This window comes from Onychostruthus taczanowskii, unplaced genomic scaffold (assembly GCF_017590055.1).
Source record: "Onychostruthus taczanowskii isolate IOZ18803 unplaced genomic scaffold, ASM1759005v1 scaffold40, whole genome shotgun sequence".
In the NCBI taxonomy this organism is placed as follows: domain Eukaryota; kingdom Metazoa; phylum Chordata; class Aves; order Passeriformes; family Passeridae; genus Onychostruthus; species Onychostruthus taczanowskii.
The window spans coordinates 2,576,193-2,602,051 of NW_024501460.1; the positions used below are offsets into that span (position 1 = coordinate 2,576,193).

The following is a 25,859-nucleotide window of genomic DNA, read 5'->3' on the forward strand; positions in this document are numbered from 1 at the left end:
CAAAAGTTACATCACCATTTCAGAATTTTAAGAAAGAAAAGGAAAAAAAGCATGTAAGGAAAACACTATTCTGAACATACTAACAGGCACATATATCTGGATATAGCACGCATAGGCAGTGTTCTAAAATAAATGTAATATTTTATTGTCACAGAAATTTATGTTGTGTAAAATAAAGAAAAAAGCACCAGGGGAAGACAAAATTAAGTGTTCCATAAACTGTTAAAACAAAAAAGGGTACTATCACACCTCCTAACAAATACATGCAATACTTGAGAAAAATGCAGCACGTCCTCATTGTAAATTACATAAAGAAACGTTTGAAAATTACTAAATCATTCTTTCAATAAAGCTTAGTATTTTCACAGTTCCTAATCTGCCTCTCAGCCACAAAAGCACTGCCCTTACGCTCTTTTACAATTCCAGGCATTAAACTCTGCCATGTACATATCTTGCTCTGCCTCTTGACAGTGGAGAATTACAGGAACACTTGGCTATATTAGGTATTCTGCTAATAAAAATTATACCAATATAGTATTTGAAACATTATTAATACATACACCATTTGTCTGTTTTGTTCATGAACCTGTGACAGAAATACTTATTTCTGTAAGAAATCCTAAAGCAGGGAGAAAGGTAAAATCCATACATCTACTGAGTATGAGACATGCACTTCACTTCAAAAAGCACGGTAGCTAGAGATTCCTTACAGTAATGGAACAGCAAAACCACCACAGCAATTATATTTTAAGTGCCACTTCCACACACTTTTTTTCTTTTTCCTGGCTCTGTATTCTGTCTGCACTGCAACCTTTAGGGTAAGAACAAGCCTGCAATCTCCCATCTGACTTAACAGAGCTCAGCAGTTAAAAACAATGCCATTTAATATTAACTTACCCTACTTCCCAACCCCCAAAATTAGACCAAAAATCAGAGGAAATCATGCGGTGTGCTCGGGATATTCCATGACTACCACCGCTGGCAGGGAGTAAGCCACATATTTCATAGGTAACTAGGAACACACACACAGTTGTTTTGTAGCGACACTACACCACGGGCTCCTGCTGAACTGCAGTTTTCCTCCCTGCAGCTCATTCCAAACCTTTCCCAGTTTCAGCTCAGGAGGTCTATCCTGGAATTTACAAAGGGTATTTGCTGGGAACTTATCTTTAAAACACACAGGAATTCAGAGGGAAGAAAGTTCATAGGGTATTTAAAATATGAACATGCATTCTCTACTTTCTGTTGGTAATCAAAGATGCTAAGTCCAGTTTACTGAACTGGCCACATGCATTTGATAAATATTAAATTTTTAATTACAGATAGTTTTTCAACTTTGTCTTAGCAAAAATCCTCCTGCTTTTCAAAACCTGTGGATCCTTACAAAGAGATTTCTTCGTCAGCCTGCCACCAAAGGTCGTACAGGAATTCCTAAGCCAGCATAGTCTCTGAGCAGCCTGACTCAGAGAAGTTTTAAAGGCATTTTAAAAGCTTTTACTTAAAAACAAACAGCACAGCCTCACCTACTGAACTAGAGCTTCTCTACTTCCCCCATAAATGCTTTATTGAATGCTCCAAAAATCTGCCATGGTGTTTTATTTCCCCCTCCTTCCTCTTAATATAAATATTCTGAGTTATTATACCTTTAAACAAGTGGTGGGAAATGCTGCACTTTGCCCAATGAATGTGATTTGGAAACCTGAAATCCAGTTTATTCATCTGTTTTAACATAGCAAGTAAAATCTTACTTTTCCAACTAAGAGCCCCAGTTTCTCTCTTCATAATCTCATAAGCCATTACTGAACTAAAATGCTTAACGCAGAAGTCCAACATGCCAAAGAATGAACCAGCCTAGGAACTTTGTACTGGTATAACCAGCTCTCTAAAAATGTGTGGCTTTAGGAAGTCTCCTTTATGTTATCCAGCATATTTACAGCAGTTTGCAATTTGAAATCAAAACATCTGATTGTAAGAAGAAACTCAGAATACACACCATGAAAGGGAACAATTCCTGCATTAAAAACCAAAACAGAACAACATAACTCAAAACAGAGTCTTTTGCAAAGTTTCCTGAATACATTAAGGAGGGCTATGAGCGACTGTTTTGAAGGTAGCAACTGACTGTGGTTAGAAAAAAAACAGTTCTCATCTTCTCAACAATTTTGCAAAGGGTTAGGTCAAACAGATGCTCCCACCTAACACCCAGGCAACTGTGTTACTGAGCTCCCTGCCCAAGGTCCTGCCTGCATGCCTGTCTGCCCAGCTGAAGACTGGGAATTCTTTCCACAGATAAGAATCCTCACCTGGAGCAGCAGGCAAGTATTTGGGACACAAGCCCTTTCAATCATAGTAACATTGGCTTTATTATTTGTTATTTATTCCTCTGGTATTTTTATTAAGGAGAATGAATTAGAACAAGGTATTTTTAAATGGTAATAAAGTTCTTGGATAGTTTATTGGGCTGGATATAAGACATGGCAGTAACACTACCACAACTGCAAAGCCCAGTGGACTGAAGACTTCAAAGTCTGAAAATACTGACAGGGGTCAACAGACAAACTTGCATAGTTCTGAAGCCCTAAAAAGTCAATTGTGAAAACACCAGACCACAAGCCTTTGCCTTTTTCAAAACAGCCATTTAAGTTGTAGTTGACTATAAATCTGCAAGAATGCTCTCTTAACCAAGGTTCTCTGGAATTTTGCTGTTTACATGTTTCTTTCAGATGGTTACATATTAGTGGTGGCTGTTGCGTTTTTCATTTGTTGTTCTGGTTTTTTACACATAAACACACACACACCCTCCCACCATTTAAAGTTACCTTACATACAGCAACCCAAATATGGATTCTGAGATGCGACGATTTCAAAAAAACCCAGAAAACTAAACAAAAAGCCACATTCTCCTAACTGCTCATAAGAAAGCTTGGCTCTTAGAAAATAGAATTGTTCTCAATCTCAAAAGACTGGTCTTAGTTTCATCCTAAGGTCAGCTGCCTGCTGTAACAGAAATACATGCAGGAACATCAGCTGAAATCTTACTTTTTGTTTCTCTTTCCACAGCTACCATTTTCTTCATGACCTTCCTAACACGCTGGAGTTCGTGCTTCAGCAAATGTCAAATTCTGCAGCATTTCTTCCTCCACGCTCAATTAGCAATAAAGAAGATACAGATGTAAAGGTGATGCAGATTTAAAGACGTGCACTGTTTCCACTTCAGTGAATTCTGAAAGAAATCTAAACTGGCTTATATATAGCTTTCAAGTCCCAGTTCACTGCTACTTTTTTGTTTCCATAGGAATTCAATTTTTTTTACATTACCCTTGACCATTCCTTTCTAGCTCAAGACTGATATCTAACTGCAATTATAATGGTTTTCTATTCCACAAAAATGCAATTTGTTGTTTCCTGAAAGTAAAAGAGAAGTAAGAGAGTAAAACTAAGCTCCTCCCTCCATTTTTTTATTTTTTATCAACATTCTTGCGGGTATTTCTTTCCAATCCTGTTAGCTGGAATACCATTCTTACACGTTCCTCCTTCACATTCTTTTAACTCCCTCTGAAAGCACCTATTTTCACCATGATCTATATCCAGCAGATTCTCTCTGTATTATCCCAATTCTCTTTTCCCAATATTTAGCATGAATATGCAAAAATCTATACATATTCAGAGCTGTCAGTGCCAGCTACAATGAAGTTTTTAGTTTAGTTTTTTGGATCTCCTTATTAATTTGATACATCTTAGCTGATTTTTTTTAATTCTGAATGAAAATTCTATGCCGAATTTTAGAGAGTGCTTTATTTTCTTTTTCATTAAGGTGTCAGCTGAGACCAGTTCAGTTTCCTGCTGGCTTACCAGTACAATAAAATTCCTAAAGTCATCCATTAAGAACCTGTATCACTTGTAAAGTTTGGAAATTCGTCAGGAGAAGGAGAATTCTGGAAAGCAAAGCAAAGAAAGCAGAAACAGGGAACACACCTTTTGTTATCCTCATGAAAATCTAGACCTGCTTTTGGGCAATTAAAGAAGCTCAAAAAAGCCTGCTGCTCACAGATGGGAAATAGAGGCTTACAACATAGTTTCACCATGAGTTCAAGCAAGAGGCTCAAGGCAACTCCCGCCTCTGCACTCTCTCCCTGTCTGCCACTGCCACCAGCTCCAGCAAGGGTGTACAGCACCAGGGAACGACCAACCCAGCCCAAAAAGCCAACCCAGATGATGCTGGTATAACTTGCTCCTGGTACCACTACTTCTTCCTTGGCAGGGTCAGCAAACAGACAAGTGTGAAGGGCAACAAGCATCTGAGGTGGGCAGGAGGCAGAACCACCTCCTTTTCCAGCAGCAATGGCTTAAAACCAGTCTCAAAAACAACTGGGAGATTACATTAAACGTGTTCCTCTCTAGAGTTTTTTCCTGCCAATGAGTATTCCCTTCTGGCTTCAGGGGCTTTCTCGACAACCGCGTGAAACTCTGACTCATGATGACGAACACTCACTGATGGGAGAGATTCCTTTCCCCAGAGCCCTGTGCCAGGTCCAGGCAGGGCACACCAGCACATGCTGCCCAGCTCACACAACAGCAACCTGCGCTGCAGCTTGAGGTCCCAAAACATGGATGGCTCATAGAAGAACTTTGTGGTTCGATATGGTGGAATGTCTTGGGCTTTTAGTTTGGTATTTTAGAAGCTAGGAAGTAAGCTTTAAGAGTACCTTCTAAATGTTAAGACTGTGAGGTGAAGCAGCAAGAAGTTGGAGGATGCCAAAAGCAAGGGTGTTTATGCAAACGAAGCCAGTTGCAAACTGAGCTGTGCTCACTGCTTGGCTCTGTTTACTACCAGTTTCTTCATCATCTTTTCCGTTATTTAGCCACCAAGTGTCTGCTTCACAACACTAACAACTTCATCTTCTGAGTCATTAAAAGCTGATGTGGAACTGGTATCTTCAGTTTACAGCAGAAAACAGAGGCATAGAGAGATTCAGAGACAGATTAAAAGATGTGCCAAAATTGTTAGCCAATTTTGGATCTTCAGCTTACATCTCCTAAACCTTGATTTTTTTTTTTTTAATGTACCTTGCACTTTTGCAGTATTTTCCACCAAACTGTCACTATAGTCAAACAACTGTTGTTGCATAAACTCAGAACTTGGGCCTGAGTATCTCAAGGTGAAGTGCAGCACTCACCATTAGCGGGTGGCTGCAAAGGTTTGGTGTAACAAAATCTGAGTCTCAATACAAGAAACTCTGTGGAAGAGGCAGAAATTCAACACAATTGTCTCAAGGCAACAGTGACCAGTGTTGTCCACCCTACTGTTCCCTCCTCTCTTGCAATCCACTCTCAACAGGCTTTTGTCCATCAACTGTGGCTACTGACAAAAGACCCTAACCATCCTGGCAGTGAATAGGTCTACAACCTGCTGAAAACACATTATCAAATTTGGGAACATGGCACAATGAGACAGGAGCAACAGAGGTGACTGGAAAAGGTGGCAAATTGCAGCTTTAAACATAGCCCTTCTTACACCATGGAGTATGTGGGACAGTTTATTGCATTTAGACATCATTCACATTACAATAAAATTTAAGGTCTGCAGGCACATTGGCATCTAATGTGCAAGACGCTGGACCATACACACCATAAGACACAGACTAAAGATCTTACACCTTTAACCATAAAGCAAAGAAAAGGAAAACAAGAAACATCCTTCCACATCCCAAACGAGAAACTCAAGACACACAGGAAGAGAGTACTGCTGTGGTCAACAAGAGATCTGTTTGTTCACTGCACTACAGGTGGATCTGCTGGTACTCCAGTTGGTGATAAATCAGTAGAGCCATGTATTCTCTCTACCTTCATGAGAGACGTCTGGAGCTCAGATTTGGTTTGCAGAAGAAATTATATGAAACTATCTGACATACAGAAACAAAAACTGCTGCCAAATCATGGGATATCTTCTGTAGCGAAGTCAACAAGTCAAAACTCTGACTTCTTGTTCCACCTGTGTCTCACTCTTGCCCCAGAAACTTAGGCAGGACACATATGCAACACCTTTACAGATGCCCACAAGTAAGCTACAAAGTGCAGACCACCAGCACTTCTGATGTACTAATACTGCACCAGCACTCCCTCTGGAACATCCTAAATTAGGGCACCATTTTTGTCTCAGAAACAATACCAAGACCCAAAAGTCAAGTGTGCTTTTACACTTATTTTGACTCAAGCAAGCACAAATTCTAGAAGCAAGCCCTGAGAAAGCTCAATATTTTTATTAAGGCATTTGATGAAAATCATTAATAAAGCACAGCACACAAATCTATTCGTAACTTATACAGACTACACAACCAACACTAATAAGGAACATCAATCTGTCAGCTTTCAACATAGACAGACCTATTTCAGCACAAAAAGCACATTACAATCTTAAAACAACACAGAGAGACTTTGCTAACTCACACTTGAGAAGCAGAAGATGCCCAGCTCTTCTGGACATTTTAAGGCCATTACATACACAGCTTTCCAGCAAACTTAAGCATGCTTTTTAGATTACTGCAAAGATATCAACCTATTCAGCAAAGTTACTCATATTATACTTGCATTTCCTTATCAAATGCAAAGCACTAGAAGATTTGGAAGCGGCTGTTGAACATTATGGGCCTGTCTGCCATTGTTTCCAAAGAGAAATACTTGACTGAAAAAGGAAAAACAGCAACAACTTGTCTTCTGAAAAAATAACAGAAAGCTTATCTAGAAAGAGACAAAATTCAAAATATTTGTTACAGTTTTGTTTTGGTGAATCACATCACTGTACTAAACAGGGTACACATAAGAAAACTTTTCATTTTAAACTCTGCAATTGGGTACTTTTAAGTAAACAAAAACATGAGCCGTTTTTCCTTCTACATCCTCACAACCATCTGACAACAAACCAAGCCCACTCAGCCCTGCTAAAAGTATGATTCTCTAATGTAACTGTACTTCTGGGAATACATTACAGATTCCATAAAATATTTTGTTACATACATGGATCAATTGGCCATGTAAATACAGGGTGCAGCCACATGCAAAGGAGTCTTTTTGTTAGTTTTAGTGAGCTAAAATGGTAAAGAAAAATAAGAAAATGAGACCTCTGGGTGTCTGAGCGAGACAGGTCTTTTCCTCTTTTGCAAATATTTTCCTTTTTGTTTTCTGAAGGAGAAATGATGATGCTTTTGATTAGCAACACAATACACACCCTTAATATTTCAACGACTAGGACAACATCAGGAACACCCGCTTATGAACTCAGCTCCAATCACATCACTGATGGACAACCCATGCCAGGCTTTTCCCATGCATACCTTTGGCCTTCACCTCTGAAACTACTAAACACTCTCCAGAACTTCCATGCATCCAATCCACATCTTTCTTTGAGACATGGAAAACTGTAATTTCTCTCAAATTTCAGCCACGCAGCCCCACTGCTGGGGATGACATTGACTGTTAAGTTGGTCAGGAGACTCAGCCTGACACTGTGCACGACTCCTCTTACCAAAGCAGCCCACTGGTGATGGCAACGTGTTTCAAGTTAGGGAGGGATTTGCAGTGAGAAGCAGGGAAGGCTGATGTGACAAAACAACCTAATGAAACAAGGGCAGCACAGCACATGCCTTGTTGGTACCTTCACATTCAACATGCTCTTTCAGATGCAGACAGGCATTAAAGCCATATCACTAACACATTCATGAAAACAAATGGCCAACTGATTAGATTTGTTTTTATTTACAAAATAATGTATCCCATACCCCATCTTACTTATATACGTTTCTTTTCCTGTTATAAAATCAGGTCAGTATAGCACTATACTGAATCATCTATACGCAGACAGTGAAATCTTCAGGATAAAAGACAGTGCAATCTTCAGAGTATCAGGATCTTCATTGATCCTAAGACTTTAGGGCTGCAGCTTTTCTGCTAAAGGCTGTCAGATTTCACAGAATATACAAAATGAGCAAAATCAACCCATGACAGAAAACAAAGAGTTTCCTGACAAAATCTTAAATTTAGCTCTCTATATTAAACAATGTTCCTTTATTTTCCCCAGACAATAAGGTTGCTTACAGTAAACACAGTCAATATTAAAACCTTCAGAACTTATTCCTACATTGCAGCAAACCTCAAATTAACTAACGGGAGTGTGTGTGTGGGGGGAATCTCTTTGGTGGTTTTTCTCCTGTGTGTTTTCTTGGCAGGAAGGGAGAGAGGGATCGTGTGGGGCTTTTTAAAGGGAAAATACTTCAGGTTCTTGAACTTGGTTATTTATTCTTCAGGCTGATTTGGACTGCAAGTGCAACCCAAATAACTCATCTAATGCACAACAGCATAGAGAGTCTCAAGGGTTGTTCAGCAGTGATCTCCAAAAAAGTTAAACATTGATGGGCTCTGAGCAAGTCTAGTTAAAGCTGTTGGCAGTTCGATTGCTATGGGGCAATGAGAGGAGCTGGCAGCAGGGAAGGAGAAGCCAGGTAAGGCCATAGAGTGTTCTTTGTACACAGTACAAAAGGTGACAAGCAGGTTTAGACAACTTAAAAATAGCTTTTAACCTAAAAACCTGTAAAAACACAGGTTACTTAACCTTACACCTTCATCTTTCAAACGTTACAGAACATATTTTTTTGGTTGCCAAGTTTGCTGAGTTTCACCTTTGACCATATAAATTTATGTTTTTTTGCGCACTTAGCTGTCATCAATACCAATAACCATGGATTAAACCACATGCTAAACCACCCTTTTAAAAAAGTTTTAATGGTTAATTAATAGCATCAATTTAAGATGTGTCTAACTTTGCATATGCAAAAACAAGCTGTCAGAAAACAGACCTGTGAAACCTTTCAGTTTCCCCAAGTTCCAGCACAAACTGAGGCAAGTATTTTCTGCAATGCTCTCGGGGACTGATAAGGAGCCTAAAGAAAGTGAAATCCAGTTTTCTTCATTATCTAGACTAGAAATGGAAATAGTGTATAACTAATGAGAAGTAAACTAATTTTTCAAATCACTTCACCTCTAACAACCCATGACAGTAGCAATATCTGCTCACAAGGTGTTGAAGTTTACAGCAACCTCTGTAGTTTTGACAATCATTGAGCTGTTCCAACATAATTTCTAACTATGGGCTTGCTGTATACACTGCTATTTCCCTTCCCAACATTGAACCCATCTCAATTCATTCAAGAACTCCATTAGTTTTAGAAAAATAGGAACTGATGAAAACTGCTGTAAGGGAGTTGATAAAAGCTAAATGACTGGAGAAATTACGCAAGGAAAAAAAGGCAACTAATTTCTTACACAATTAAAGAGTTTAATTAGATTATTTATTTAAGTGAATAGAGAGCTTTACAATAGATCTAACTCCTGTTAAGTTTCAAGCAATACAGGAGTAGATATCAGTCAGAGTACTAAAATTAGATCACTCTCATATTTGATCAGAAAACATAAGCTCAGTTATGTCAGCAACTTGGTAAGCAGCAATATCGAAAACTCAGCTGTGATTTATTACTTCACATCCAGTAAGGAGAAATGTAAAATTTCTGATCTGTGAGAGAGGTTTATCCATCATACCAAAATGCTACTCAGCACTTCCTGAATAAAGACACTGCAAAAATGTCTTCTCCAGCAGAGATTGTTAGTGGTAGCAATGACAACAGTCTGCAAACATGAGGTCTCAGATACAGCTGCATGCACAAGCCCTTGAGAGACTCTCAACTGTAAGCTAACTGAGACACATGAGAATGTTTGCTGTGTTTTGACAACAAAAAAAGTTAAAACCAGAATCAAATGCTGTTCCTGCCCCTAAAGCTTTATGTTGATGTTTGTGGTTTTCTAATGGCTTTTTTCCTGTGAAGGGATGCTTCCATACTGCAACTGTAAAATTAACCTGAAAAAAGCTGATGACAGCTACATGTAAGGGTGCAGGTGGAAGCATGTTCTTCCAAAAGCTGGGTAAAAGGGATGGAAGGGATGGAAGCATGTTCCTCTCCTCCATGGATGTCTGCTCTTCAACTGACCTGCATTTTTCCTCTCATTTAATTCCTCTAGGGCCACTTCTACCACGGCAGTAACAAATATCCATAGGATCAGATCCCTCACATTCACATGGGATTGGCAAAGTACACTGGGATTTTGTTCAAGGAAATGCCAGGACATGCAAGCTTGCAAGTTTGCAGAGCAGCTTTCTCACCTGCTTACCCCTTACAGCCAAGCTACCATGTGGCCACGCAAAGGCAGGAGAGCAAGGAGACCAAGGTCAAGCCTAGCAGTGCTCAAGGTAGCATGGGTGACAGATGATAGATAAATAGTGAGAAACCATGCACGGGAGGAGGCTTTGATCCCCTCAAAAGCAAGCTAAACTGACAACTATTAAAGAAAAACAACTACCGGCTGCAGGACTTCAAGTTCTGCCATGTCACACCCATTTCCCACCTCCCCCTGTATTTCAACTGTAAATTCTCTGATAAGGAAACTGCTTCTTCCTTTGCATTTTCAAAGTTCATGCTGGCTATTGCTGTAGGCTGGAGAATATCAAGAATGCTGTCAAGTACAGACTGCAGGAATAAGGACATGTTCCAGTTATTTCACTGTGAAAATTAGAGCAGTCTCACAGACAACTCCTAAAACTTGCTTACAAACTACTTTTGGAACAAAACCAACTTCTTAAATACATATTCCTTTAACCTCATAATTGAAACTGCAGCCGAATTTCCCAAGAGCTTTTCCTTCTCAACTGAGAGCTACATACCTCTCAGATTTCTGGGATGTATCTGCTTTGTCCGAGGCATTTTCCTCTAATCTCATGCACCACTTTCTCCTCTCAGAAACGGAAAGTACAGCAAGCAGAGAGATGGCAGCTCCATAAACTTGTCAAGGGGCTCAGTTAATCCGTATGCTAAAAAAACAGAGAGAAAGTTATGAGATGTAGGCATCAATAAGAAAAACAAAGATACCTATCAGATCCCTTTCATCCTCAAATGACTATGGAAATTAGCAAGAAATATTTCTGCACCTATGATTTGCTAAGGAAACTTTCCTGTCTGACAGCCCAGGAGCCACCCTGGCAGCCACACTCCGACCACCAGTTACACTGCTGGGACCGAATTCTCTCCACAGCAGGCTTGACTCCCTCCACTCTCACACAGACAATATTTCCTTGCCGGCTCAACCCACGTCTCCCACAGCAGAGTCACAGACCCCTGGTCCCTTAAAGTAATTTTTTCACGGTGCAAGAACAGAGTAACAGCCCAAGCTGGTGCCTCAGAGGAGGGATCCTCAAGGAACCCCCAGGCTGTTGCACCCTCCCAGTCTTATGCGTGCCAGAGTTGGGGTCTTCCAGCTGAGTCCTGGGTCCCTGCTGTGTCCCTGTCCCCTGGCAGGGCCGCATATCCTCGTGCCCTTTGTTGTGCAAAGCGTCGGCACCACTTCCCGGCCTCTTGCCCCGGGCTCCCGCCACCCAGAGCTCAACCTGCAGCTCCCGGTGTGGCCGCACAACCTGCACTGAACGGATTCCTCAACAGGTTTTATGGAGCCAAGCGTTCCAGTACCTTAGGAAAACCACGTGAGGCTGAAACTCCTTTTAGGATTACTCAGGAAGCATGAGAAAACGAAAACACTTTTCCACATTTGTCAGCTGTTTTCTAGCCAGAAAACATCTTCCAACAACCCTCGTCTCATGCAAATAAATCCAAAAAATTAAAACAAAAAATTTGGCGTCTGGCTTTCAGATACACATCTTCAACTTCGGGTGGGGGAAGTACAGAGGGGAGAGCAAACACACAAAGCATCATCCTATTTGTAACATTACCTACAGAATCCTTACATGCAGCATGTAAGTTTGGAAGAATTCCCCATGGGACAGTTCGGCGGAAATATCAGTGTACAGGCGAAAATCACACTAGCTCTTGACCTACCTGCACTTTCTTACTTTTCAAACACTCTTAGGAATTGCTAACAGTTCCATGAGTGTTTTGTTCAGTTTCTGATACAGGATGTGAAATCTCTCAAAGACTTATGGAAAACTACTTACACACAAGAACTTAAAGAAAATTACTGGTGTAATTACACTCTTCCATCTAAACAAAATTTAAAAATAACAAGTTTCTGCTTCTTTTTATAGCAATTCTACTTCATGTTAACAGATTTTTCCTTTTAGTAAACACTAGGAAGAATTCTTCAAAAACTGCATGAACTTTGAAATAGCCCCTAATATAGGCAAATTGATTAAGGACAGCTGTTTGAAGGAGGAAGGATGTAGAATTTTTAGCATTTTTTGTAAGTATTAATTTAGGGGCACTTATACTGTTTTTCAAGGCAACCATGTTTCTGAGGAAATTTAATTCAAACCCAATTAAAATAGACTATTTGCAACCACCCCTTCAGTCTACATACTGTCGAGGAATACAATCATTAATTTTTAATGTTTCTTTTGTCTGTTGCTGCATAAAAAGACCCGAACAGGAGAAAAAAAAATACTGCAACTGACACACAGGAAAGCTGGAAAATGTTATTCTGACTAAATGATTCTTCACTAGGGTATTATCGCACGTTGAAGCAAAAAGACGGAAAAAATCTGAAACAGAGCACAGTGCCTGTCAAGCTGTTAACTCATACCAGTTTATCTGCAAGCATAACAGAAATATTTAGAAATTAAATAAAAATTTACGCTAACAGGTCCATTTTCCAGGTCTTAGGCACGAACTAGAAATGGAGAAAAGTGGCTGGATGGCTTAAAGCGACCAGCACTCCCTGAGCCCCAGTCCCCCCCCTCTCCTCTGGCTTGACTGGGAAAGTCCCTAGGGCTGGGCTGAGGTTTTTAAAGACGCTAATAAACACCGTCACTTCTTAACACAAGTTATTTGGAGCGAGAGTTTGAAAAACCCCGGCGTCTCCGTAAATCGGGAGCCCCTTCCCGACGCTTCCCTGCAGCACAAACGACATCCTACTGACGCTTTAATGCCACCAAGCTTCCCGCTCGCCAGCAGGACCCTCTCCTTCGGGGAGGAGATGGCCGTGTGAGAGCCACGGCGGAAACACCGGGCAGGACCCACGCCAAAAGTCATTCCCTCCCTCGCTCGAACAAGGGGAGGAAAAAAAAAAAAAAAAAAAAAAAAGGAAGAGGGAGAGGGAGAAACGGGCCTTTGCGATCGCAGAGGTCACATCCCCCCGTACCCACCCAAAAATGGGGGAGCGGGGCGGGAGGCAGCCCGCCGTGGGGCCCGAGGAGCCGCGGGTATGTGCGAGCGGGATTGCGAGGGGAAGGGAAGGGGAAGGGAGGGAGGCAAAAAATCCATGAATGAATAAAGAGGGAGGAGCCTGGGAAAACCCCTCTGCAACGCCGCACCGAACAAAGCGCTGCACACATGCCGCGGGGGGGTGGGGGGGAAGGGGGAGAGAGGGACGGGGGGCGGCCGCGGCCCGGCACCCAGCGGGGACGGCGGCGGGGCCGAGAGGAGCCGGGCCGGGGCTCCGCGCCTCTCAGTGTCCCCGAAACCCCGGCTGCAGACCCGGGGCGGAGTGGGGGGGACGGCCGGACAAACCCACCGGGAGCCGGGGCGCACCGGCACCCCCGGGGGCAGCGCGGGCGGGCGGGCGCAGCCGGAGCGCGGAGTCCCCGCGCGTCCCGGAGGGGCCGCGGCGGAGCGCGGTGGGTTGAGGGGGGCATCGGGGCCTGCGGTCCTCCCCGTCCCCGCCCGCTCCACCCCCCCGCCGCCGGCGGAGGACACATTGTGTTGTGGCTGCCGCAGCTCCACGCCGAGGGGGGCGGCGGGGGGCGGCCGTCCCGCCCCGCACCCTCGTCCCCGCAGCGCCTCCCGAGCCCCCTCCCGCCCCCCGCGGGGCCCGCTGCAAACCTGGCGGAGGGGCCGGCGCGGCGGCTGGAGAAAGAGCGGGGGGAGCGGGGGGGCCGGGAGCCTCCTTCACTTGACAACCTCAAACACAAACATGACCCAGCGCCGCCGCCACAGCCGCCACCGCGCCCGCACACACACACGCACACACAGAGCCCGGCAGCGGCACCCACCCCTCCTCCATGCACCGTCCCCCCGGGCCGGCCAAGGCGCCGCCCCCCGGCACGGCCCCGCTCCGCAGCCCCCCGGCCCCCGGCCGCGCCCGCCCCCCGCGGCAGCAGACCCCTCCTCCGGGAGCCCCATCCCCCACGTCCCACTCGGGAGCCCCCATCGCGGCCCTGCCCCTCGGCCGTGGGGCGGTGGATGGAAGGAGGGAGGACGGGCGGGCTCGGCGCATCCGCCGGGGTCCCCTCGGGGAGAGCCGCGTTCCCCGCCGGGCCCGCCCCGCCCCTCCCCCCGGCGCCCCGGTCACCGTCGGGGGGAGCGCGGGGGGCGGGGGGTGTTTTACCTTCTCTCACTTTCTATTGCAGGAAGCGCGGCCGGAGCAGTGACGTCACCGGGTCTCCCGGTCCCGCCCCCTCCCCGGGTCGGGGGAGGGGTCACCGAGGGGGTTTCCTCGCGGCCCGGTGGGGGAGGCACGGCCGGCGCGCCGGGGGCCGCTTCTGCCCCGCCGCCTCCTCCTCCTCCTCTTCTTTCTCCTCCTCCTCCTTCTCACCGGAGGGACTGCCCGGCCGCCGCCGCCCCGGCCCCTGCTGCTGCCCCGAGGTGGGGGGGCACCTCGCCGCCGCGGTTCCCGGGGGTCTCCTCAAGGGGGGGTCCCCGCTCGGCACGGCACGAGGCAGCGCCTCCCCCCGACGGCCGGAGCCGCCGCCGCCGCCGCTCGGGGCGCTGCGCGGTGCGCGTCGCGCTCCCCCCTGGCAGGGCCCGGCCCCCGGGGCACCGGCACGGCCGGGCGCGCACACACACACACGGACGGACACGCAGAGAGACGGGGCTGACGCGGAGATCCCGGAGGTTCCTCCCTGCCGCCCGCCCGGACGGGCTTCCCCGCGCCCCCGCCCGCCCGGCCCGCCGCGCCCCGGCGCCGCCGGGGAAACTCACCGCCGCGCCGCGCATCCCGCCGCGGCTACAACTTTCCATCCCGGGCGGCAGCCGGCGGCGGCAGCGAGCCCCTCCGCCGCTGGAAGTGGGCGGGGGAGGAAATACGAGGAGGAGGCGCGTCGTGCTCTCCGCCGCGGCGCCCCTTTTTTGGCCCGGGACGCGGGTTTCGCCGGTGGGGGCTGTGCTGCCGCGGTTGGTTTCCTGCATCAGCTGCGGGGGTGTGTGTGCACAGCACACACGTGTGTCTGTGTGTGTGCACAGCACACACGTGTGTCTGTGTGTGTGCACAGCACACACGTGTGTCTGTGTGTGTGTGCGCTCTCCGTGCCGGGTCACCCTGCCCGGCCAAGGGCTGCCCGCGCTTCTCCCCCGCCACAGGCAGGGGACCGCTGAGTCGCCCTCCAAAAGGCGAGGGGGCCCGGGCTGGGCTTTGGGTACTGAGGAGGGGAATTTGGCGTTTCTTTTTTTTTTTTTTTTTTTTTTTTTTTTTTCCCACCCAAACTCCCCGACAAAGCAGCAGTGTTGGCAGCTTTTCATTGCCACTCGGGTTTTCAATCGAGTTTTGCTTTTGAAGGCAGTATGTGATGTCTTTAGCAAACAAACCCAAATAAATACTTCTTGCATCACCTCCGTGTTCTCCCTGCTCCCGTGCCTGCACACCCCTGGCAGTCTGTGTGCTCAGCTGTAAGCACCTTGGCCCTGCTACGTCCTTCCCTTTGGAGTTCAGTATCCAGACCAGATCCTGCCTTAAGCAAACAGGACCACCATTCTCAGAGTTCTCAAGGTTTTTACAGGGAGTTCTTTCAACCTACATTTAATCATGTTTGTTAGACAGATGAGTATTTTAATTCCCGTTTCACAGGGGAGAAACCAAGGCAGGAAGATGCAGAGTAGATCACTGCATAGCTGTGGACTGACATGACACCACTTCTGCCTGAGCTTTTGGCCACAGGCGCTGTCTCTGGGCTATTTTTCCTCTTGAGTTCACTTAAATTATACCTTGAGAACACTTCCAGCTTACAGTGGTGGCAGGTTCTCTGCTGTGGGTAACCTGTCCTGTGTCCTGCCCAGAGGCAACACGGGAGGCAAATGTAAGTGAAATCCCTGGCTAGTTTGCAACTGGTGGTTAGGGCAAGAGATAGTATTCATCACTGAACTGGAGATTTTTGGAAAAATCAGACCCTCAAAGAGTAACTTCAGGAGAAATGTGTTCTGCTACTCCTATTGGACAAGCAAGTGATGATTCTTTATTGTTAGAGACAGTTCTCATCTTCTCCTTAGTCTGTCGTCCCCCCCGCCCGCCTTGTTCTTTCTTTGTCTGGCTTTTAGACTTGAGACTCTGACGTGCTAAAGAACAGAGCTGCTGTTATCCTAAACACATCAGCATGAATATGATCCTACAGCTGCCATAAGCTTAAATTAGTGTTCCAAGTCTGACCAGTCACAAACCCAGGACCATGCAACCTCTGAAGCTAGGTCTGAACCTCTACTTGTTCTGCTCAGCTGTCCCTTAAAGTCTGTCCTGCAGGCCTCTGGGACACATAGCATCTATATCCTTCTTTGCTACTCATTGTCTGAAAGCCTCAGATTGTGATCACCAGAGTTATCAGGGAGAAAGCATCAGATACTGGCCCTTCCTCACAAGATGCCTTAGGAAGAAGGAGCCATCACAGCTGCTGCTGGTGCCAAAGGGAGTTCTAGGTCACTCGTCTTTTCACAAGGACCTGGGTAAGTTCAAAATAGATGCTCCAGCCTGCAAGCTGAAACGAGACCATAGCAAACCCCCTGCAGCCAGCAGGGAAAGTTTCTTCTGTGAGAAGTAGTCAAACTGCCTCCCACCACCCATCAGTGAAAATCCAGCTCTCTCAGCACACCTATGTGCATAGGAATATAATAAGTGCCCTTCCTCTGCAGACAAGCACAACTTTTAACAAGAAAGACTCAATGAGGTGTCAAAGAGGAGACAGGTCCTCAGGGATGTGTGTCATATGGTGGCAGCTGGTCCTCCCTTGAACATAAAACCAGTCATCGCAAAGTCAGTTTGGGTCAGAGGGCAAAACCAAGAACTGAAAGTCTGGCCCCTTGGGATTATTTCCACGGCCATCTGAAAAAGCAGCCAAAGAGGCAGCTGTGAGCTGGGGACTCTCCTCAGCCTGTTCCCCTCCAGCGAGCACAACTCAGGGCCGAAGGGCTGCCTTGAGCCCAGCTCAGTGTGGTTCCAGCAGGCTGCCCCCTGGCCAGGTAAAGAATGCAATCCTAAGGGCTTTGAAAAGGCAGCATACCAAGCTGGTTATCCCGGGCAGACCACTTCATCTTTTTCTGTCTGTTTTCCCATCAGTAAAAAGGAAGTGCTTACCCACTCAGTAAAGTACTTTGGGAAGATTGCTAGTAGGAGGCACAGAGTAATCTTCTCAAACCTGCAAATGAGGGAAATTCTTTAAAACTTTTCAGTGAGATTTAAAATGCCACATCAATATGCACATAGGGGAAAAAAAAAAAAAAACCACACCACCTTCATTGCAGAATTTAGATACTTTTAAAATTTCACCTAAAAGGAGAAATTATTTCTGCAGGATATAGATCCTCTTTAAATGACTATGTGTATGGCTGAACAGGGAAGATTATTGAGGTTTTCTTCTCTCTAAAACTCCACTGTATTTTTAGGAGGACACCTATTTTTAAACATCCTCTAGTTTTACTCTTGAAACCTCTTTCAGAAACTGGTTTTCTGTAATGGCTCACAGGTATTTTATGTATAAATATATACACATACACGCATTAGGCTCTCAAGAAACCACGATACATTAGGTAGTCTTGAATAATTCATTGTTAAGCACCCCATGATAAATCTCTAGTTGAACAGTATGTGATTTTGATAGAATTCTTGGGATAAATTGAATGTGAAGCACTGTGGTAAATTTAACTATGCTGAGCATCAAATGTGAAAACTTTACATTGTACATTACATCCTGACATGCAACTGAGAATCATTATTATTAAGGCTTCGGGGAATTTTCGAGGGAACTTCTGAAGTTCTGAAAAGAAAAAGAACAAGACTGAGTGCTGTTCTCTATAGAAGTTGAGATTTTCTCAGAGAAGGGAAATTCCATAAGTAGTCTGTATTGAATTAACATAAAGGTTTCACTAAAAGAACTGCTGTCTATTAGCTTATGCTCTGAGGCTTCTCGTTGAGTACTACATATAAAAGTCAGAGGATCCTGGCTTACCTGGTACCAGCGGGTTCTTAGAGCTTTTCTAGGGCTTGCCACTCCTGCAGCGGGGCTGGAGAGATAGGGCAGCAACCGCTGATGTGTGGGGGAGGTCATTTTCCCCTTTTCTGTAGCAGTAGCTGTCACCCCAGATACTCACAGCTCTCCCTTGTCAGCAACAGCCAGACGCTTTCCTGGAGGTAGGCAAAGGCAGCAGCACAGGGACCTGGTCGTGCACCACTCCTCACAGCCTGTAGCTCCACACAAGAAGCTGGTCTTTGCTGGGACATTTTGCATGGCAATATCCTTCATCTCCACCCTTTTCAGGATGTCCTGAAGATGTGTTGTTTTTCATTGTCCCATAAATTGGCTCAGTTCTTTCTGATTTGGAGAAATTGGCATTAAATAATGCAAACAGTTCCATTGAAGAATTTTGGCACAACCTTTCTTTTTAGTTATGCATATACACTGCAGCTCTGTGTGGTGGTACCTGGTACCTGGTAGTCCTGTGGTCAGGAAAAGGTACAAATCTGTCCAGCTTCAGGTTAATCATGTGATATAGGGCACAGTTCACTGACACAGCTTCACCTTTTTTCCAGTTATTATTAACCAAACATTTCAATGAACTTCAACATCATTGGTACCATATCTACTTATTTATATCATGTTCATCTTAATGATATCAGAGCATCTCAGACAAGAATACCTGTGTTTAAGAGGCCATGTTATAATCTCTTTTGGTGACTTTTTGTCCTTCACCCTCTTCGGAAGAGTCCCAGCTGCTGGGGTGCTTCCCCAAGGGTAATCACAGGACAGCTCATGGAGGCAGGGGAAGAAATCCTACTTTAACCCTACTTTTACCACCACCACCACAGCCCGACATCAGCCTTCTTTCCTCCCAGCACATGAGGCCTCATGTGGCTGGTCACAGGACAGAGATCAGACAAGAGACCAGCCACAGAGCAAAGCAGCCAATGAGAAGAATTCCTTCTGACAGAGTCCCTGTGAGGTGTCCTTCGGCACTGCAAGCATGGTGACACCAGTGCCGAGCCCACACCTCATGCAGCATCCTCCCTGCTGAGACACCTGATGAGGCCAGGAGACAGGGAGTCACCCTCAGGATTTTTCCAGGCTGGACCCACTCCCTGTCTGGCCAAACCATTTATGACGGCATGCCAAAGTCTAAGGAAAAAACCAAAAAATAATTAAAATTGTGCTGGTTAAACCACTGTTTCCTTTTTGTCCAAGTGGAAGTCCCAGTGGCAGGTAGATGGTGTGGCCCTGCTGCTGACCTGCTCTTAGCAAGATAAGGAGCAGGCTGGACCACTGGCATGCTGTGAATGCCTGGTACTCAGTACATCCAGCAGAGTTTTGTGGGATGTGACATTAAGCACTTCTAGGAGGGGGATAATTGCCACACAGAATTATGAGATCTGGAATAGAGGATTTGGGAGAAGGCAAAGGCTCATCTGAAGTGCATGGTATGAGGCCATTTGGGTTATATTAAAGGGCTGAGCCAGCGCAGACTCCCCACCTCCTCCCAGAGATGGAGCTCACCCAAGGCCCTGAGCAGTCTTGTGTCCAAACATGAGGCAAGTTTGAGCTTGGGCTGGTGCTCTGAAGTTAGCATAGATGTACCCATGAGAAGCAAGTCCCAGAGCTTTTGGCTTTACACTGAAAATTGTTTCTGTCTTTTCACAAAGAGCTGCTTCTCTATAGGTCAGCAGGCTCTGCACTTTCACAGCCCTTGTACTCCCTTCCACTCTGGTATTTTTTCTTCTGAGCTAGACAGGTTTCTGAACTTTTTCATGAAGTTGCTCATATTTTCCACTGCATTTCCTTTTTACCTCACCCCACCAGTTCATTCTGATCTTTCTTTCTCAGTAGCTCTAGGTTCTGAACTGTTCATTTAAATATGGTGTGGCTTGCCAGCATTTTTTCCCAAGCCTTTTATTTTATCAGTTAAAGAAACAGAAGACACATGAGGCACTTAACACAAGTGCACCTTGCCAAGATGCCTTCAGTGGTATGCTTTTTCTTTAGGTTTGACCACAAACATTTTAACATATCTGAATGATTAAAAAGCATTCCAACCCATACTTTCTTCCCCAAGTATTTTTGCCATTCAGTGGCCCTCTAATATTGTTTGCCACAGATATATGTGGGAGATGTCTTTTAAATATCACTTTTTGAGCATGTTAAGTTAGCTTAGCAGCTCAAAGGTTACAGGGTTAACAGGAAATAAGCAAAACGGTTATTTTTTGTGGAAATGTTTTTCCTTGCCTCCTTCCCAGTACAGATAAGAAATCCACAAAGGAGAAAATAATCCCCATTCTATTGAAAATTCTCAACTATGTTAAAATTTATTTGATTACTGGAATGTTTACTTTGTAGGCATATCGCATATCACTAGGTACAGATCAACAACAAAGCTTCAAGTTCCTTTAGCCTTTATTCCTCAGAACTGTGAAGTAGCATTCAAATAGTACACAGAATATTTGCAGTGGTGCATCACAAACCACACAGCTCACCTTTTGTAAGTCATGCTCTATCATTTAAAGATGTTCAGTCATCCTTAAATCCAAATGGCTACAACAATAATTAAACATATGGCTTTGCTTTGAATTATCGTGGTTCTATGTAATTTCCCTGTTTATGGGATCTCCTGAAAAATAATTTTCTCTAGCTGTGGCCAGTGATTTTATAAATCTTTTTAGTCTAAGGCTAAGAAGGTCAAGCTCCAATGCTGAGGAGTGTAGAAAATTTTAAAAACACATTGTAGGAAACAAATGCAAGTTGAAAGCACAGCACTTGCAGTCTTGCAGCTGTCCCAAACTTTCACAAGGCCAACACTGTAAAAGCCATGGATCTCATTTTCCAAAAATCCTATCACAGCAGTATGACCGCATCCTTTACCCATTTTCACACACTGATAAACAATTACCCACATAGCGTACAGGATAGAGGAAAGACAGACGAAGGAGAACTACAGTGGTATGAATAAGAAACATGTGTCAAGGATGGCTTCTCACAGCAGTATGGAGAGAAATAACTGAGGTTTGGTTTTTCATGGATTAGCTGATGGCAACTGATGGCTGCTCCAACATCCAGCCCTGTTTGCCCCTGACCCAAGCTGTCTCTCCAGTCTGGCTTGGCTTCGACTTCTTCAGCTCCAGCTGCACATTGCACCCCTTCCAGAAAGTTGTGCTGTGGCTTCATCACATTCCAGTTGAAGCTCATTTTCATCAAAAAGGAGTAAGACATTTCACAACTGACTCTATCTTCTGTTTAAACACTTGAAAGGCAACATCAAAACATGTTCTAGGGTGCAGCAGCAGGTCTCAAAGCTGTTTGTCTGTTGGCTTAAGAAGTGGTACAACAGAAACAGCACACTATTTCCTTCAGAGGTGAATCATTCCCCAGCCCTGTCTTTATAGCAAGTGTTAAGGCCTTTTTTAAGTCACAAAAATGTGGTTTATTCCTTGTTTTGACCAAACTGTGGAACAACCATTCTGGAGAATTAAATGTGCGTACATTTGTGGAAAGTAGAATCTGACACTGATGCACTGTGAAGCTTGCAGATAAGCTCATGGAAACACAAGAAAAAGCAGAAATTAAGACACTGAATCCTCCCCTGGCTTAAATTGTCAAAGTTCCTTCAAAATACTTAGATTATATTATTGCCATAGAAATGCTACAGGAGGAGCAACCAGTCTACCCATAAAACCCAAAAACAGTGTGCACTCACTTCTTAAAAATAATGGGTTTGTCTGCTTGTCCAGAAGAAATCCAGCATGGAGGCCAGGCCAGTTGAGATAAAAAAAACCAAGCCACATGAGGCAGATGCTGGACACAGATAGGAGACAAGCCTGTGAAGAACAGCTCAGCTCCCCAAAGGCTTCAGGCACCAGAGTGCAGTGAGGGGGAAGAGTACATAGCACAGCTGTGAGTCCCTCTATGGAGAGGCATTTCCTTTGTGGAGTAATTTTTCCTGTGCCTATCTTCAGGAAAGAATTTGTGTGTCTGTTAAGTCCCACTAATGCACTCTCAGAAAACCAGAGCATGTGCTTAAGGGGTTCTTGTATCAAGTTTTACAGGCATCTTTTCAGCATGTGTATTATCCCCTTGGCTTAGTGGGACCATGCATTCCTGGAGTCCATGATGATCTTACTGTAGCCTCCACAGTAAACTTAAATGAAAAAGGAAAGTGAATATTACTAAATCAAGAAAGTTCATAATTGAAACATTACTGAACACCTCCTCCCCCATCTAAGGCTCCATTTTGGGGTATCTGATCCTGGTAACAGCTTGCACAACAAGGCACCAAGGTCAACGAGGCTAACAAACCACAGGTTGTGCTTTCTGTTGAGTCAGAGGCTTTGCTGGCAAACATTCAAAGCCAATTCTGCAATGATCCACCATGCATGTTCTTGTTATCAAGACAGTAGTGCCATTCTGGTGTAATGTTTTAGAGATCTTTCTCTGGTAAAAAAAAAACATATCCGTGCATTACTTTTTGTTGTTGCTTAAACAGAAATACACAAAGCTGTAAAAACACTTCTAATTATGTTTAAAAATCAATCACATTAAAACCAAAGCTGATGCCAAGAACATATTGTTCACACAAACCAAGAGATGCAGAAACACTTCACTCCACTGCTATGGACTGCAGGATAAAGTAAACAGGATAATTCAGTCTGGTTTAAGGAGGCCAAAGTCATGGTACCTACCTTTGTATCTCCCCTTCTTGCCCCACAGGCTGCATATAAACTTTCTTTTTAATATACCCTTTCCACTTACACATTCTTTTTAACTACTTCTTCATTCCCCACTCCCATTCCCAGGGCTTGTCTTCCTGCTGTGTTTTGTCTCGTTATCCAGTTGTTCTCCATACTACTTCTCTCCCAGTTTCAAAGCACATTTTTCCTACCCAGATTGTATGAGGAGACACTATGTTCCATCTTTCTTTTCCTAATCTGGATGTAGAAGTAGCAGGTTAGGAATGGAAGGATTGAAGCTTCCTTCACTCATTTCTCTATCATCCTTCCTCTGGGCTGACCATTTGGATACCTGTTAAGCATCTCCTGTTAAGTGGAAGCACGGAGAAGACATGGAAATACAAATAGCTGCTTCTTGTTTTCAAATTTGGGAGCTGCTGCCCAAATTTGGGACCTGCTGTTACTACTGAGGCCAAAAACATTCCTTGATATTGTGGAGTTGGTTGGATGCAGTGACAAAGAGTGACCAAGAGGTGATTCTGGAAGCTTACTACAGAATCCCAGTCCCCTTGCCCTGTAAAACACAAGTGGATCGGTCTGACAGATAAGAAGTACCAAGTGTGACCTAAACACTGAGCTCCGGAAACACAAGAGGCACGCCAGTGCACATTTCTTACCTAGACAAGCAAGGCTTTGCAGTGAAGTGAAACACTGAATAGAAGATTATCTATAGTTGTGGGCAAAGTCCTCTAGCTAAATCTGAACCACAGATCTTCACATCTGCAAATAAAACCATTATCTAGATTTTCCTCCTGTGGTGCAGATAATATAGCAATGCTGCCAGAGACTTCTATTCCGTATCGCTGCCTTCTGCTGCTGCTTTCCTGCTTCCAGGGGAAGAGTAGACAGTTAACAGCAGTTCTTTCTTCCTTAGGCAAAAGATGGCTTCACTTACAGCGCTTCTGTAGAGTGGGTAGGAGCCACCACCTTCTGCCATTGTGGCAGCACGGTACCTCACCTCCGCGCACTCGCACACACACTTGATGAAAGCAGAGGAGAGAGCAGCAAAAGCAGGTCTTTTCTCCAAGGCATGGCCAGCCAGGAACTGAGCTGACCCCACAGCCTGCCCCGCAGCCTCAAGTGAGCCAAGCAGGATGGGCTCAGAGATAGCAACCGAGAGCCCAGACCATAAGGCAAAAGCATGCTGACAGGGCAGATCCAAGATCAAACCAGGAAGGCAGGACCAGGAAGCCAGTTCATAAGTCAGGCCCAGTGATAGCAGGGCCATGATGATAAGACAGTTCCCAGTTTAGACTGGGAAACCAGTCCAGACAAGGAGTTCCAGAGAAAAGGTCTCCATAGCAAGCCCTAGACAGGCTGAGTTGGAGACCAAAATACCTCCCAACAGCTTAAACAGAGGCTGACACTTCCCAGCTGAACTAAAAAGGGGCTCTGCTCCTTATTAAGGTGGTTGGGTGGAGGTCCCAGATGGGGCTGGCCAGGTTTATTGAGAACTGTTAAGTGCTCTCAGGACCCTGATGGAGAGAATGAGCAAAAGAAACTATGAAGCATACATATATATATACATATATATATATATATATATATATACACACACAACCTATATGTCACTATGTTAATTCTCTGTTTCTTAAGCCCCCCTCTCCATTTACAAATATCTGGCTTATGATTTTAGAGCCTCCAAGGCTTGGAATAGACCTTAACTCTAAAAATCTATGTGGTATCACACAGCAAGCAAGAGATTAGGAAGTTAAAGAAAGACACAGCTGCAATAAAAGGATTGCAAGTACTTTAAGGCAAAAGTTTCAAGCTGTAAATAATATGGCCTGCATTCCAATTTGCATCTAGGCTACTTTGAAATCTATTCAACGACTTCCTAGTTTGCTTGTCTACAAATCATTATAAACCTGGAAAGAATTGTTCTGCACTTCCAGCATCCTTCCACATCCTTTCTTTCTTTCTTTCTTTTTTTTTTTTTTTAAATTTGCATTACTGTTTTGTACTTTGCTACTACCTGTTGTGCTTACTATTAGACTGTTTTCCCCAAATTGCTTCTCCCTTTGATCTTTCCATTCCACAATTCTTTCCATTCCACAATTTCCAAGATCCTTTCTGCTTTTTATGGACCTGTACTCCTTCCTAAGTTAAAAATCAACTGAAAAAATAGTGCTGCTTGCCTTCTGTCTGTTCTCTAGTAGATACTAGTGAGTTTCTGGCACATCGGTCAGGTTATTCCAAGCAGTGTGCAGACAGACTTGAATGCAAACACACACAGGGCTGGGCTTGCAAGTTCTGGATTTCCTGGAACAAGATTATATTATAATTATCCTGCAGTAAGACATTTCAGGGCTGTTGAAAAAAAGTGTACAAAATATGAAACAATGATTCTTATTAATAACTTACTTCACCTCATGTCTCAGCTTAATTTGGTTTTCTCTGTGTTTACAGTCTGATTTTATGTGATAATTATTCCTGGCCAAATTATCTGAAACAATTTTTAAAACATTTAGTTTTGCAAATGTTCCTGTACAAATGCAAATCCCTTAATAGAGTTCAGTTATTATGTTTATTCTTCCCTCTTCATTGCAAGCTTGTGTAATTAGTTCTTCATTTAGTTTATATTGGAATTTTTTAATATTTAAAATCCTGTCCATATGCTACCATTACCTCAAATGGACCATGTTGAAGTCAGATGGATTTCCAGGCTGTGGATAGATGTCTTCTTCTTATGCTACTTTTTCAGCTGTGATTGTGTGTCAGAGTCCCACCTGAAGTTCACAGCTCCTTCTCTGCCAGCAGAAAGGGTTGTGTGGACACTCCTTGAGCTGCTCCACTGCACATGGGCTAGTTCAGACTGCCTTCTTCAGTGGTTTGAGATAACTGAGTTCATTCTGTAAAGAAGCAAATGGTGTATGTAAACACATTTCCACCTGCTGGCTGATCAG

General features: G+C 44.5%; 2 protein-coding genes across 6 annotated transcripts in view; one reads left to right on the top strand and one right to left on the bottom strand.

Annotated features, from left to right (window-relative positions):
• The window catches only part of HIVEP1 (HIVEP zinc finger 1), a 121,301-nt gene extending 106,063 nt beyond the window's left edge, over positions 1-15,238 (bottom strand). For 2 of the 5 annotated variants that reach the window (XM_041413125.1, XM_041413119.1), the window contains exons 1-2: positions 14,967-15,238; positions 10,766-10,912 (exon numbers count right to left, since the gene is read on the bottom strand). In XM_041413125.1, the coding sequence (XP_041269059.1) occupies positions 10,766-10,805 (40 nt within the window). In that variant the 5' untranslated portion in view covers positions 10,806-10,912; positions 14,967-15,238. Of the gene's footprint in view, positions 1-10,765; positions 10,913-11,564; positions 13,069-13,868; positions 13,896-14,373; positions 14,471-14,966 lie in introns of those variants that run through there. The other 3 variants (XM_041413120.1, XM_041413121.1, XM_041413122.1) reach the window with 3 other exon arrangements.
• Positions 12,973-25,859, top strand: part of LOC121340408 (transcription initiation factor TFIID subunit 4-like) — a 42,013-nt gene continuing 29,126 nt past the window's right edge. The window contains exons 1-3 of the mRNA XM_041413140.1: positions 12,973-13,029; positions 13,132-13,249; positions 14,396-15,158. Coding sequence (XP_041269074.1) covers positions 12,973-13,029; positions 13,132-13,249; positions 14,396-15,158 — 938 coding nt within the window. The remainder of the gene's footprint in view (positions 13,030-13,131; positions 13,250-14,395; positions 15,159-25,859) is intronic.